This window comes from Megalops cyprinoides, chromosome 18, assembly GCF_013368585.1.
Source record: "Megalops cyprinoides isolate fMegCyp1 chromosome 18, fMegCyp1.pri, whole genome shotgun sequence".
Classification (NCBI taxonomy): Eukaryota; Metazoa; Chordata; class Actinopteri; order Elopiformes; family Megalopidae; genus Megalops; species Megalops cyprinoides.
The window spans coordinates 1,037,712-1,052,711 of NC_050600.1; the positions used below are offsets into that span (position 1 = coordinate 1,037,712).

The 15,000-nt window shown below is 54.5% G+C and overlaps 1 protein-coding gene across 1 annotated transcript in view; it reads left to right on the forward strand.

Annotated features, from left to right (window-relative positions):
* acin1b (apoptotic chromatin condensation inducer 1b) overlaps positions 1-15,000 on the forward strand; it is a 24,200-nt gene that overhangs the window by 7,748 nt on the left and 1,452 nt on the right. The window contains exons 8-18 of the mRNA XM_036551735.1: positions 1,935-2,066; positions 4,232-4,340; positions 11,630-11,675; positions 11,873-12,045; positions 12,376-12,540; positions 12,657-12,825; positions 13,005-13,150; positions 13,306-13,413; positions 13,883-13,990; positions 14,213-14,522; positions 14,893-14,993. Coding sequence (XP_036407628.1) covers positions 1,935-2,066; positions 4,232-4,340; positions 11,630-11,675; positions 11,873-12,045; positions 12,376-12,540; positions 12,657-12,825; positions 13,005-13,150; positions 13,306-13,413; positions 13,883-13,990; positions 14,213-14,522; positions 14,893-14,993 — 1,567 coding nt within the window. The remainder of the gene's footprint in view (positions 1-1,934; positions 2,067-4,231; positions 4,341-11,629; positions 11,676-11,872; positions 12,046-12,375; positions 12,541-12,656; positions 12,826-13,004; positions 13,151-13,305; positions 13,414-13,882; positions 13,991-14,212; positions 14,523-14,892; positions 14,994-15,000) is intronic.

Here is a 15,000-nt window from a genome sequence, read left to right on the forward strand (position 1 = left end):
GTGGGGGATGGTGCATCTGACCTGACATCAGAAGGTTATAGGTTTCATCCCCAGCTCAGATCACTGTAACATGCCTTTAAAAGCCCAGACTTCATTCGGACTTCTGCCTCACCGGTTTCCAAGGCAGCCCTGTGTTCAGGAGGTGTGTAATAAAGAGCAGAGTGTGGAGGGATGGTGGGAGAAACACAGCCTGCGGGTCAGCACTGCGGAGCGTCACACCTGCGGCTTTCTCCAGCACAGCGGCCGTAACGCCAAACTGCAGCCGTAACGCCGATCTGCAGCCGTAACGCCAAACTGCAGCCGTAACGCCAAACTGCAGCTCTAACGCCAAACTGCAGCTCTAACGCCAATCTGCAGCCGTAATGCCAATCTGCAGCTGTAATGCCAAACTGCAGCCGTAACGCTGATCTGCAGCCGTAACGCCAAACTGCAGCCGTAACGCCAAACTGCAGCTGTAACGCTAAACTGCAGCCGTAACGCTGATCTGCAGCCACACACTTGTGTGCTGCACTCACATCCACCAGTGGGTTCATGAGTTAAGCATTAAAAAAGAGTATGAAAGAATATAAAATAAAATGTGTAAATATTTCTCATGTAGTACAGCCTGCTAGCAGTTTCCATAACAGTTAAACATGTAACCATCACTATTATTTGCTAAGCAGGTGCCTGTACTGGTTTTACCATGGAATTACTTCCATCACAATAGAACATAAGTGTATGCACTCAATTTAAACAAGCAACAGTGTCAGACAAGGCTAACAACATTACTGGACCAGTGAGTGTGAGCACAACACTATTCATGCCCAACCACAGGTTAACCTGTGCACTCTGACAGAAGCAGACCTCTCTATGCCGACCCTGTGGGGTTAACAGTGCTGTGTGAGGGCTTCCATCAGTTCAGTCAGAGCTGATGAAGAGGCAGAATGAAAGCCCGGGTTCGAGGATGCTCAGAGCTCTGAGGCTGCAGTGCCGTATCACTTGTGCTGCTCCGTGTTGAGCAGTTCCTGTTCGGCTGGAAGGCTCACCACAGTGGAAAACAGATGGGAGAGGTTTCTCAGTGAAGCCTGGAGGACCCGTGTCAGTCACACCATGAGCTATTGAAACCTTGTGGAGTGAATTGCTTGAAAAGTGTCGATCGGTGTTTTGTGATAGGAAATGTTACTTGCAAATCGGGTGAGATTTTGAATTTAAGTTCTGACCCTGGAGCAGTTAACGCTCTCCATAAAGCATCGGTAGGAGGGACTGATGAGGCGAGGCTAAACCGATCCGAAGAAAAACGACTTCAAAACCACAGTTTAGCTCAACACGAATTTAAAGACGGCATTGGAATTGCTCGATAAATTATATTTGAAGAGACGTAATTTTTAACATATGAAACAAGGGGCGCCATCAAGCAACGGTCAGTTTCATTTTGAATTCAGCTTGGAAAAAAATTTTTTCGTGGTTATCTAAGGCGCATGTAACTAAATACGTAACACTCACGTGAAATTGGAAAAAGTGGGAACTCTACATAGCCTATGAAGGTAGTATAATGTTGGTGGTGTGGTTCGGTTTGCGACTGTTGGTTGACCGTTGTTGCAAATCAAGAGGTTGTTTCTCCGGTAATGTATATCGTCAATCACTTTTATTTACTTTGATGATCAACTACAACATCTTCCGTGGTGCATTTTTTTTTACATTTAAAGCGCCGGTTCCCTGCTGTTGTACCCTTGGGCAAGGTACTTAACCCAGAATTGCCTCGGTACATATCCAGGAGCATAAATGGATAACATACAAAAGTTGTAACGTGCAAGTCGCTGTGGGTAATGTAGTGTAGTTTTAGTCAGGCGCTGAGCGGGCAGCCCTGCGGCCGGTGTGGCTGAGCGGAGCCGGGGTCCTCCCCATTCTCCGAGCTCTCTGTGCAACATGGCGGCCGTGCGCTCCCTGCCGCTCTGATACCACCGCAGCCCAAACCGCAGGCCGAATCAGAGCCCTTCGCCCGGTCACAGCAGCGCTGCCGCGCCGGGGCCAGCTGCGCGGTCCGGGCCGGAGCCCAACAACATGCTGTCCGACAGCAACAAAAGCGGGTAAGATGGAGCGGCAGGGGAGGGGGCCGGCACAGCGCAGCAGCGATGCACCTCTCTCCCCCCGGGGGAGCCGGGGTTATCGGCGTGTGTCGCAGATGAATGTGCGTGCTGGAAAGCGGTGCCGATGCCTTGTGAGTGTGTGATACTGTGGGACATGGTCGGGGGAAGGGGCGCCGGGCATGACCGGCACTGTAAGACGCAGCTCGTCTGTAATGAATTAGTAATGCGCTGCGTGTGTTTGAGATGGCGTTTCACCGCGATGTGTGCGGGTTTCCCCGTAAACTGCCGTCACGCCGCGAGTGTCCTCCCTGATGTAGGAGTAACGATCCAGCCCCGCAGGTTTGGCTTTAGCACAGACCAGCAGCGCTGTAACTGCGTGTACAGACTGTTCTTTGGAAAACCGGTTTAAAACTCGAGAGGTTTCCTCACTCTTGCAGCTGAAGCTTTTATATCACCCTGCGTGGCTCATGGCTTCTCTCTCCTCACCATGTCTTACTCTCTTTGTTTCTCCGGTCCCTGGAGAACCTTGGGACATGAACGAGAAGAGCAGCCCAGTGGATATCTGTTTTGCTCTACATAAATACTTTTAACCTGAAACATTTCCCCCATTCTCACTACACTCTGCCGTGTGTTTTACTTACACTTCAGCCATATTTAGGGCTGAATCAGGCTAACCGTCTACACCACATTAGCCTGCAGTAACCCTGTTCTTCATGAACCGGTTTTGATTCGTCCCCAGGGTGTTTTAACCTGATCTCTCTGCCTGAGGATCCTCCCGCCTGCACCAGCTTTTGACCCAAATGGGTGTTGCCTTATAAAAAAGGACAGGTGTTTGAACATGATATTGTGATCATGTGAGATTCCAGCTGGCTAGACTGTTGTTCTTTGTGCAGGCTTGCTTTGTGTAGCTAATGTAAAGTCTCACACATTGATAAGCTTCAGCCTGCCAGTATAGCCACCAATAATATTTATGAATGCACTTACTTTTATCAGGCAGGGTGTCAGCTTTTCCCCCCGTGCGTAATATTGAGTAAATCTCAGATTTGGTGTTGCTCAGCAAATTGCCATGTTGTGGGGGAACAAAACAAAAATTCAGGAAGGTGGTGGGGTGGTTTCCCAAGATGCACTGGAAAACAGGTCACATGACCAACCGAAAGGTCAGAGGTCATTCTGAGGAGGCCTGATGCACTGCTGTGTTGGCACAGCGGTGTGGTCTCTGAGGGGGGTCAGGGGTTAGGGTGAGGGGTAAGGGGTGATGGGTTAGGGTGGGGCTGTAAGAGGAATTGTGGGAACAGTTGATGGTGAGCCCAGGTGTGGGGGCCACAGGATGCGGCTGACCCCCGCAGGACGGGGCTGACCCCAGCAGACTGAGCCAAATGGGCGCTGTGTGGGGTGCGGTGTGGTTACCATAGTGACACCGGTAGTAACGTGTGCCTTGGGTTGCCTGGCTCATGCTGGCCTCTCCCAGAATCGCCAAAGGTGCACAATGCAGCCAGCTTCCTGAAACCAGCCAGGGGAGAAGCTGGGAGGAACGTGGGAACGTGGGTCATTCCCAGCCTGGCTGGCCGTGTCACAGAAACGTTAGCAGAGCGTCAGAGCTGGAGCTCATTAGCATGCTGGTGCGAGTCTGTTAGAGGTGTGTCATCTCCGTACTGAACGAGCTCGGTCTGCTAATGCTGAGAGCGCTGTTCCTGTGTGTGTGCGTGCGTGTGTGTGTGTGTGAGAAAGAGAGTGAGCGTGTGTGTGTGTGTGAGCGTGTGTGTGAGGGAATGTGAGTTTCGCATGTGGGCTTCACTCTGGGGTGGCGGTCGGTGGAGTTATTTATAGCACAGAGGCAGGAGTGACCCAGATCGGTCTCCCAACCAGCCGCACCCCCCTACGCCTCCACTGAGTCTGCCTCCCTCTGAGCTGAATGGCAGTGTTCCTCTGCATGGCGGGCTGCAGACCTGTGCTGCTGTGTGTTCGTACCTCATGGGGTTGGTACCTGTGATGCACATAACCGCCACTATGCCCCTTGAGAATCTTATTGAAAGGCTTGTCGAAATACAGTGTACTTATATTGTTCGGGACAGGTATTAGTGATTGTAAGCAGGCTTCTACAGGGACGCTGGTTTGGTGTTTGCCTGTGTGTATAACCCCCCTCTGTCTGTCTGTCTGTCTGTCAGGGTGGGAAAGCAGGTTAGCTCTGCCATGGAGGTGGAGGGGAGTCCGGAGTCAGAGTCTCGGCCTGAGGGCCAGGCGGCGCCAGAGAGCAGTGAGGGCGGCTTGGAGGAGGTAAGGCCACACGCGGGGTGCAGCAGGGGTGCATGGGCCCGAGGGGAGGGGCATGGGGCCAAAGGGGCGGGGCTTAAGGCTGCTGCTCTGTCAGTTTGGATCCAATCAGCAGGGATCTTACCCAACTGACCTGCCATGAGTCTCAGCAGTGACCAGCTGACCTCTACTCACAGCCACACTTCCCACGGACCGCACTCTGACCGCAGGGCTCGTGCTGACCGCAGAGGTCATGCTGACCGCACTCTGACCGCAGTGCATCTGGTTTAGACCAGTTATAGATTCCACTCTGGTGACAGCATGTGCATTTATTATGTACAGGAGGGTGGTTTCCTTCTCAGCTGTGCAGTGTTATTGTCATATTTAGATGATATTTCCATTCGCTAGCCTTGTTTATCCCGCGCAGTTTACAGCGGCTGGCTGTAGATCACATGACGCTGTCAGCACGCACTCGGGGCCGCAGGCAGCGCGCACTCAGGGCAGACTCGGGGCCACAGGCAGCACACACTCGGGGCCACAGGCAGCACACACTCGGGGCCGCAGGCAGCGCGCACTCAGGGCAGACTCGGGGCCACAGGCAGCACACACTCGGGGCCACAGGCAGCACACACTCGGGGCCACAGGCAGCACACACTCGGGGCCGCAGACAGCGAGGGCTCGGGACCACAGGCAGCACGCACTCGGGGCCACAGGCAGCGCGCACTCAGGGCAGACTCGGGGGCGCAGGCAGCACACGCTCGGGGCCGCAGGTGACGCACGCTCAGGGCAGACTCGGGGCCGCAGGCAGCACACGCTCGGGGCCACAGGTGACGCACGCTCAGGGCAGACTCGGGGCCGCAGGCAGCACACGCTCGGGGCCACAGGTGACGCACGCTCAGGGCAGACTCGGGGCCGCAGGCAGCACACGCTCGGGGCCACAGGTGACGCACGCTCAGGGCAGACTCGGGGCCGCAGGCAGCACACGCTCGGGGCCACAGGTGACGCACGCTCAGGGCAGACTCGGGGGCGCAGGCAGCACGCGCTCGGGGCCACAGGTGACGCACGTTCAGGGCAGACTCGGGGGCGCAGGCAGCACGTGCTCGGGGCCGCAGGCAGCACGCGCTCGGGGCCACAGGTGACGCACGCTCAGGGCAGACTCGGGGCCACAGGTGACGCACGCTCAGGGCAGACTCGGGGGCGCAGGCAGCACGCGCTCGGGGCAGACTCGGGGCAAAGCTCTCTGACTGACAGGACTTCAGAGGCTCTGTGTTGTGCGGGTTACTCTGCTGATGCTGTGGGTCTGTGTCTTTATTGCATGTGCAGGGGGTACACAGCGTCAGGCCCTCTCTGTGCTGCGTTCCAGCACCTCCAACTGCAACACACACACACACACACACACACACACACACACACACACACACACACGCGTACATATTACCTGTGTTCGAGTTACCTGCGCTGACATCAGTGTGTTCCAGCAGAGACGCACAGCACTGACACACATGCGCACTCCTGCTGAAACTCCTGCTGGCAGTGCTGAAAGATGAATGTCACAGTGCATATCACAGCAAATCTTTCAGCAGGGAAAGAAAGCTAGGCTGATTATTACAGACATACAGGCCAGAGGGGGTGTGCGCGCACACACATACATACACACACACACACACACACATACACACACACACACACACACACACACACACACACACACACACACACACACATACACACATACACACACACACACACACACACACACACACTCTCTCTCTCTCAACAAACGCACACACACACACACACACACACACACGCTCTCTCTCTCTCTCAACAAACGCACACACACACACGCTCTCTCTCTCAACAAACGCACACACACACGCTCTCTCTCTCTCAACAAACGCGCACACACACACACATACACACACACGCTCTCTCTCTCTCAACAAACGCGCACACACACACACACACGCTCTCTCTCTCAACAAACGCGCACACACACACATACACACACACACGCTCTCTCTCTCTCTCAACAAACGCGCACACACACACACACACACACACGCTCTCTCTCTCTCAACAAACGCGCACACACACACACACACACACGCTCTCTCTCTCTCTCTCAATGTGCGCACACACACTCACAACGCACGCACACACACACATACATTCTCTCTCAACACGCACACACACACACACACTGAATGCGCGCGCACAGACACATACACACTCTCTCAGTGCACGCATGCATGCGCACACACACACACTTGCTGTGAAGGTGGGGGGTGATTTTGCTCTGACAGGCAGGAGTGAATGCGCTGTGTGTGTGTGTGTGTGTGTGTGTGTGTGTGGTTGGGTGCCTTGATGGTCTGGGGGTGTTTAAAGAGCTGTGTCACTTTAAAAGGAGGATCCTCCCTCTCTCTGCCAGTGTACCCAAAATGACACTGCTGTGCCACCAGCTGCCCCACCCTATACAGCTTTACCTGCCGTATACAGCTACACCCGCCCTACAGAGCTTTACCTGCCGTATACAGCTACATCCGCCCTACAGAGCTTTACCTGCCATATACAGCTACACCCGCCCTACAGAGCTTTACCTGCTGTATACAGCTACACCCGCCCTACAGAGCTTTACCTGCCGTATACAGCTACACCCGCCCTACAGAGCTACACCCGCCCTACAGAGCTTTACCTGCCGTATACAGCTACACCCGCCCTACAGAGCTTTACCTGCCGTATACAGCTACACCCGCCCTACAGAGCTACACCCGCCCTACAGAGCTTTACCTGCCGTGTACAGCTACACCCGCCCTACAGAGCTTTACCTGCCGTATACAGTTAGACCCGCCCTACAGAGCTACACCCGCCCTACAGAGCTTTACCTGCCGTATACAGCTACACCCGCCCTACAGAGCTTTACCTGCCGTATACAGCTACACCCGCCCTACAGAGCTTTACCTGCCATATACAGCTACACCCGCCCTACAGAGCTTTACCTGCCGTATACAGCTACACCCGCCCTACAGAGCTACACCCGCCCTACAGAGCTTTACCTGCCATATACAGCTACACCCGCCCTACAGAGCTTTACCTGCCGTATACAGCTACACCCGCCCTACAGAGCTTTACCTGCCATATACAGCTACACCCGCCCTACAGAGCTTTACCTGCCGTATACAGCTACACCCGCCCTACAGAGCTACACCCGCCCTACAGAGCTTTACCTGCCGTGTACAGCTACACCCGCCCTACAGAGCTTTACCTGCCGTATACAGTTAGACCCGCCCTACAGAGCTACACCCGCCCTACAGAGCTTTACCTGCCGTATACAGCTACACCCGCCCTACAGAGCTTTACCTGCCGTATACAGCTACACCCGCCCTACAGAGCTTTACCTGCCATATACAGCTACACCCGCCCTACAGAGCTTTACCTGCCGTATACAGCTACACCCGCCCTACAGAGCTACACCCGCCCTACAGAGCTTTACCTGCCATATACAGCTACACCCGCCCTACAGAGCTTTACCTGCCGTATACAGCTACACCCGCCCTACAGAGCTTTACCTGCCATATACAGCTACACCCGCCCTACAGAGCTTTACCTGCTGTATACAGCTACACCCGCCCTACAGAGCTACACCCGCCCTACAGAGCTTTACCTGCCGTATACAGCTACACCCGCCCTACAGAGCTACACCCGCCCTATAGAGCTTTACCTGCCGTATACAGCTACACCCGCCCTACAGAGCTACACCCGCCCTACAGAGCTTTACCTGCCGTATACAGCTACACCCGCCCTACAGAGCTTTACCTGCCGTATACAGTTAGACCCGCCCTACAGAGCTTTACCTGCCGTATACAGCTACACCCGCCCTACAGAGCTACACCCGCCCTACAGAGCTTTACCTGCCGTATACAGCTACACCCGCCCTACAGAGCTTTACCTTTCTTGAACACCTTCATCCCTTTTAAAGTGTCATAGCTTTGTGTGTGTGTTTGTGTATGCTTCACTCTGAGAGAGAGTGTGTTTGTGCATGTCATGATCTCTGTCACCATGGAAACTGAAGGATGCCAGCGTGTTATGACCGTGCTGGGGACTCTCTCTCTGTCTCTGTCTCTCTGGCTGATGTTTAAAACCCCATTGATTGCTTTGTTGTAAAGGTGCTCTTGCCTGTTCCGTTGCCCGTAATGGCACCTGCGCACTACCTCCTCTCCTCGCCCTCCTACACCTGTTGTGCTATGGCCCTGGGCCTCGGCTGTACCTGAGCCGGGCCGCGTCTGCGCTGCACTGAGAGGCACACAGGGAGCTGCTGATTGGACAGCTGGCTTGGCTGGGAGGCGTGGCCTCCGTGCTCCCATGCCCGCCACAGCGATGCAGCGGCGGAAGATCCGGACTCTGAAATGACACGCTGTGGGAATCCAGCCTACTCCTGCGCTCTGAACTTTATCTTGTTTGGTTGGTTTATTTCTGTCCCTGTGGAGTTCCTGCCTGCCGCAGCACATGTGACTGCAGTCCCTGCAGCTGCTGGATGGTGCTCTGTCCTGCGATTACAAGCACACCTGTCCTGGAATTGCTGTGCGGTTCTGGGATTACAAACTCAACCTGTCCTGGACTGTGATCTTTCTGAACACACAGGATACAACCTGCTCTGCTAGTGCAGCTTCAGCGACATGATTCCACCTGAACAAACACGAGTGACTTTGATTTGGACTCAGCAGATTCATTCACATGGACAAATGCGGTGACTAGAACAGGACCCAAAGCTGCGTTAGTGTCACCTCAGCTGCAAATGGAGGGGTTTGGGTGCAGGAGCTCTGTCCTTAACTGCTTAGGAGCACCTCCACTGTGCCTTCAGAGCATCTTTATGCTGCACAGAGACTGGAGAAAATCCCCCCTGAGTGCGGATTACCGCACAGAGACTGGAGAAAATCCCCCCCTGAGTGCAGATTACTGCACAGAGACTGGAGAAATCCCCCCTGAGTGCGGATTACTGCACAGAGACTGGAGAAAATCCCCCCTGAGTGCGGATTACTGCACAGAGACTGGAGAAAATCCCCCTGAGTGCGGATTACCACACAAAGATTGGAGAAATTTCCCTTGAGTGCGGATTACTGTGTGCAGCAGTGTTTCCTGGGCCCAGGGTTCCACAGTCAGCTTGAGCTGCCTGCAGGTTGGGGACACTACTGTCAATCAACAGCCTTTCCCTTGAAAAGAGCTTCGCAGCAGCACACCAGCAGGATGGGAGTGCTTTTGTCATCGTTTGCAGCGGTGATGGCAGACTCCCGGCTGCGTTAGAGTCTGCCTGAGCGCGGCTCCCTCTCGCTCTCTACAGTCAGTGCCTGTTTTCGCTGTTCTTCGTCTGGATTGTGTCGCACTGTAAAACCCTGCATCAGACAGACTTCTGGCCTCACGGCCTCAGCCTGGCTTTGCTCCTCCTCTGTCATGGAGCTATGGGTGAAAGTGCTGGAGTGTTTGAGTTTCTCTGAGTTTCTGTGCAGAAGTTGCACTCAACGTTGCTCCTGCCTGCCTGCGTTTGTTAAGACTGCCCTGGGAGAGCCAGTGTGGGGTGCTGCTGTTCCCTGCCCCCCCGTCTGCTCGGGGAGTGGGCCCACTTTTGCTCATAAACCAGACTGCCTCACACAGAGCAGAGCGGAGGAGGGGGGAGAGACGCTTCCCTCCTGCAGCGCCGGGCTGTGCCGCAGGGCCTCCCCCAGCCACCCCCCGCCCTCCGTCTGAGACTCTCACCCTGCCTGGAGGAGGCCAGCCAATCACCATCAGCCTGTCCCCTCAAAAACCCAAAAGAGCAGGTCCTGTCAGCTGACCAGTCAGCGCACTCTCAAACCGAGTCCCGCCCACACTCCTCAGCTTCCTCTGATTGGACCCTTGTTGCCTAGATACAGTACACACTGCCGTGCGATTGGGCCATAGCCAAGCCAGTGAGGATCAGGTGTCAAATGGTACCAGGAAATAACTTGCCATTTTTTCTGTTTTTACAGATGTATGTATTTACATTTAAAATACATTTAAAAATGTGTAGATTTTGTTTACCCAGCTTTTTTAACTTGGAGAATTGAAAGATTGGCTAAATTAAAATATAATGGATCTTTATCAGTATGGGCTTGTTACTGCAGCTTTAATTTGGCTTGTTGATGCTGACGCTTCATGCGTCTTGGTGGAGGCCCTGTGCGTAGCTCCCAGAAGGCCAGTGTAGATTACCCACAATCCCGTGGGTCTGTATTTGCCTCGCTGCAGTGGCGCCAGGCAGCAGGTCAGTGGTGTGACAGACAGCGGCTGCAGACACCTCCTTCCCCCTGCATGTGCAGCCAGCCTGCTGCTCGCTTTCAGTGTGTTTTACGCTCTCTCTGGGGGGTTACAGTCGCTGGTCCCTAGGGTGTTACACACTTTGGTGTCTGGTGAGTTAGTCTCTCTGGTTTGTTACAGCGTCTGGTGTTACAGGCGTTTATCTTTATTGTTTTGTAGTCTCTGGTGTGTACAGTCAGTGGTTTTAGGCGCATGTATTTCTGGTATCATATAATCTCTCTAGTGTGTTACAGTCTCTGTGTTAGAAGTACTTGTATCTTAGGTATACTAGAGTATCTCTATCTGGTGGGTTATAGTCTCTCTGGTGTGTTATGTGCAGTGTGTAGTGGTGTTGGAGTGAGACAGTGTTAGTGTGTAGTCTCTGGTGTGTTACGTGCAGTGTGTAGTGACATTAGGGTGACGCAGAGTTACGGTGTTGTCTCTTTGATGTGTTATGTGCAGTGTGTAGTGACATTAGGGTGACACAGTGTTAGTGTGTAGTCTCTGGTGTGTTATGTGCAGTGTGTAGTGGCATTAGGGTGACGCAGAGTTACGGTGTAGTCTCTGGTGTGTTACGTGCAGCGTGTAGTAGCGTTAGGGTGACGCAGAATTACGGTGTTGTCTCGTGCTGTCGGACGGGGGAACGTGTGTGGTGTGTTATGTGCAGTGTGTAGTGGCGTTAGGGTGACGCAGAGTTACGGTGTTGTCTCGCGCTGTCGGACGGGGGAACGTGTGTGGTGTGTTATGTGCAGTGTGTAGTGGCGTTAGGGTGACGCAGAGTTACGGTGTTGTCTCGCGCTGTCGGACGGGGGAACGTGTGTTTGCAGCTGCTGACTCTCCGCCTCTCCTTCCCCTCTTTATTTTGGTTTTTGTTTTTCCTTTTTGAATTGATAGCTGTACGTCTCTCTCTCTCTCTCTCTTTCTCTGTCCGTTGGCCTGGTCTCCCTGCCCGTCTCTCTCTCACCTCCCCCCCATGCTGGGGTCTCTATCTCCTGTCTTTCTTTCAGAGCACCACACCCAAAGCATTTGCTGCCCGCAAGATCTCCCTGACCAGTGAGTACAGCTCACCTTTACCCATATAATTTTTTTTTATTGTATTTTAAAGCTTTAATATTTTATGTGTGATCTCCAGCTGTGTGCAGGAATGAAATAATAAAGCTTTAGAAATATTAGCACACAGCTGAAGCAGCTGGGGTTCAGTCCCTCTCTGAGGGTTGCAGCCTGTGAGTGACCGCGCCTCTTCCTCTCAGCAGCCAGTAAGCCTCCCCCAGGGGGCGGGGCAGGCAGCATGGGGGCATCGCCCCCAGGGACTCAGGGGGAGGCGGAGTCTGGCGGCCCGGCGGGGAGGAAGAGGAGGTGGGGCTCCAGCACAGCAGTCACAGCCAAGAAGCCCTCCATCAGCATCACCACAGACTCACTGAAGGTACAGTGTTCACGCAACGCTGAAACAGCGTTACGCTAACATACCGATACGCCACAGACTCACTGAAGGTACAGCGCTCACGCAACGCTGAAACAGCGTTACGCTAACATACCGATACGCCACAGACTCACTGAAGGTACAGCGCTCACGCAACGCTGAAACAGCGTTACGCTAACATACCGATACGCCACAGACTCACTGAAGGTACAGCGCTCACGCAACGCTGAAACAGCATTATGCTAACATACTGATACGCTATTGTCATTAAGCTGATCCTCTTATCCACAGCAGCTTTCATAGGTCACAGTTTGATTCATGTATCTCCTGCAGTCTCTGATTCCGGACATGAAGCCTGGAGCGGGGAGCCAGGAGGCGGTGGTGGAGCTGCACCCTGAGGAGGCCCGTCTGTCCGGGGACGAGGAGGTGCCGGAGCGGGGCGAGGGCGGGGAACCTGGCCTGGAGTCAGGCCTGAAGATCCGCCGCACCGTCACACAGGTGAGGTTCCTGCAGGAGCACCTGCTGCCAAAACTCTGTCCCCACCTCCCTCTTTCCCCCTCTCTGATAAACACTCTCATTCTCTCCTCCCCTCCCTCCCTCTCCCCCTCGTTCAGGTGGTTCCTGCTGAGGGCCAGGAGAATGGACAGAAGGAGCAGGAGGAGGAGGAGGAGGAGGTGCGGGGAGGAAGGCCAGTGTCTCTTAAGGAGGAAAGTAAGGACAGCTGTGCTGAGGTTGCCATGGAAACGCACGCTCCTGCAGCCCACGAGGGGGACGGAAAGAAAGGTGATTGGAGGAGAGTGTGAGGAAGGAAGCCAATGAGCAGCCAGCTGAACGCGAGCCTGGGATCTGTTCACCCGTCCGTAATGGACCGGGGGGGGTTTACGTCCTGATGGTTTGGGCTCCCTGTAAAAGGAGGGCTGGGATAAACACCCTCTCCTCTCTCCTCCTCTCCTGTCCCGCAGTGACCCCCAGCGACACCCTGGTGCGTCGCTCCATCAGCCAGCAGAAAGCGGGCGTGTCCGTCACCATCGACGACCCCGTGCGTACAGCCAAGCAGCCCTCTCCCCCCCGCGGCAAGGTCACCAACATCGTGCACGTCTGCCACCTGGTGAGACTGCATACCGCGCGCGCGCACACGCACTCTCCACTCACACTCATATACACACACACACGCGCACACTCACTCTCCACTCACACTCACGCACGCACACATACATACACACACGCACATACTCCCGCCCTGACCTCTGACCCACGCTGCAGGTGCGGCCGTTCACTCTGGGCCAGCTGAAGGAGCTGCTGAATCGCACGGGCACCGTGCTGGAGGAGGGATTCTGGATCGACAAGATCAAGTCCCACTGCTACGTCACCGTGAGTCTCTCTCAGTACTCTACTACACTGATGTATGTATCTCCCTCTCTCAGTACTCTACCACAGAGGAGCTGATGTGTGTCTCTCTCTCAGTACTCTACCACAGAGGAGTTGATATGTGTCTCTCTCTCTCAGTACTCTACCACAGAGGAGCTGATGTGTGTCTCTCTCTCTCTCTCTCTCTCTCTCTCTCTCTCTCTCTCTCTCTCTCTCTCTATCTCTCTGTACTCTACCATAGAGGAGCTGATGTGTCTCTCTCTCTCTCTCTCTCAGTACTCTACCACAGAGGAGCTGATGTCTCTCTCTCTCTCTCTCTCTCTCTCTCAGTACTCTACCACAGAGGAGCTGATGTGTGTCTCTCTCTCTCAGTACTCTACCACAGAGGAGCTGATGTCTCTCTCTCTCTCTCTCTCTCTCTCAGTACTCTACCACAGAGGAGCTGATGTCTCTCTCTCTCTCTCTCTCTCAGTACTCTACCACAGAGGAGGCAGTTGCGACCCGTAATGCTCTGCATGGGGTCAAGTGGCCCCAGAGTAACCCCAAAGTCCTCAGTGTGGACTTCTGCGAGCAGGACGAGGTGAGAGCTTGTGTGTGCGTGCGAGCGTGTGTGTGTGTGCGTGCATGTGTGTGTGTGCGTGTGTGTGCTGGTTTGTGTAAATGTGCCTTTGTCATACAGTGTGTCTCTCTGTATTAGTTCTCTGCAATGCGTGTGTGTGTGTGTGTGTGCGTGTGTGTGTCTCTCTGTATTAGTTCTCTGCAATACGTGTGTGCTGACCTCCCTCTGTCTCCCTGGCTGCAGCTGGATTTCCACAGGGGTCTGCTGTCGGGGGACGGGGGGGTAGAGGAGGACGGGGCGGGCGTGGCCGGGGGCCCAGGGGGAAAGCCCCCCCCGCTGCTGCCGGAGCGGGACCTGTGGGCGCAGAGAGAGAGGGAGATGGAGCGCAGGGAGAGGGCCCGCGCAGAGAGAGAGTGGGACCGCGACAAGGTGCGGGATTTCGGCAAACCCGGAGAGGACCGGGAGGGAGGGGCCAGACGCTCCCGCTCCCGCGACAGAGAGAGGAGGCGCAAGGAGAGGGGCAAGAGCAAGGAGAGGAAGACCGACAAGAAGGGTGAGTGGGTGAGTGTGTGTGTGTGAGTGTGCGTGCGTGTGTGTGTGAGTGTGCGTGCGTGTGTGTGTGTGTGTGTGTGCGTGTGTGTGTGTGTGTGTGTGAGTGTGTGTGCGTTTGTGTGTGTGTGTGTGTGTGCTTGTGTTTGTGTGTGTATGTGTGTGTGTGTGCTCGCTCTGTGTGTGTGATCGCTCTCTCTGTGAGTGAGGTGAGTGAGGTGAGTGAGTGAGGTGAGTGAGGTGAGTGAGGTGAGTGAGGTGAGTGAGATGAGTGAGTGAGATGAGTGAGTGAGTGAGTGAGTGATTGAGATGAGTGTGTGCAGTGTAGTGACAGTGGTGTGTTCTGAAGAGATGTTTCTCTCTGGCTGTAGCAGAGAAAGCCCCAGAGGAGCCCCCAGCCAAGCTGCTGGATGACCTGTTCTGCAAAACCAAAACTGCCCCCTGCATATACTGGCTCCCCCTCAGTGAGGAACAGGTGAGTG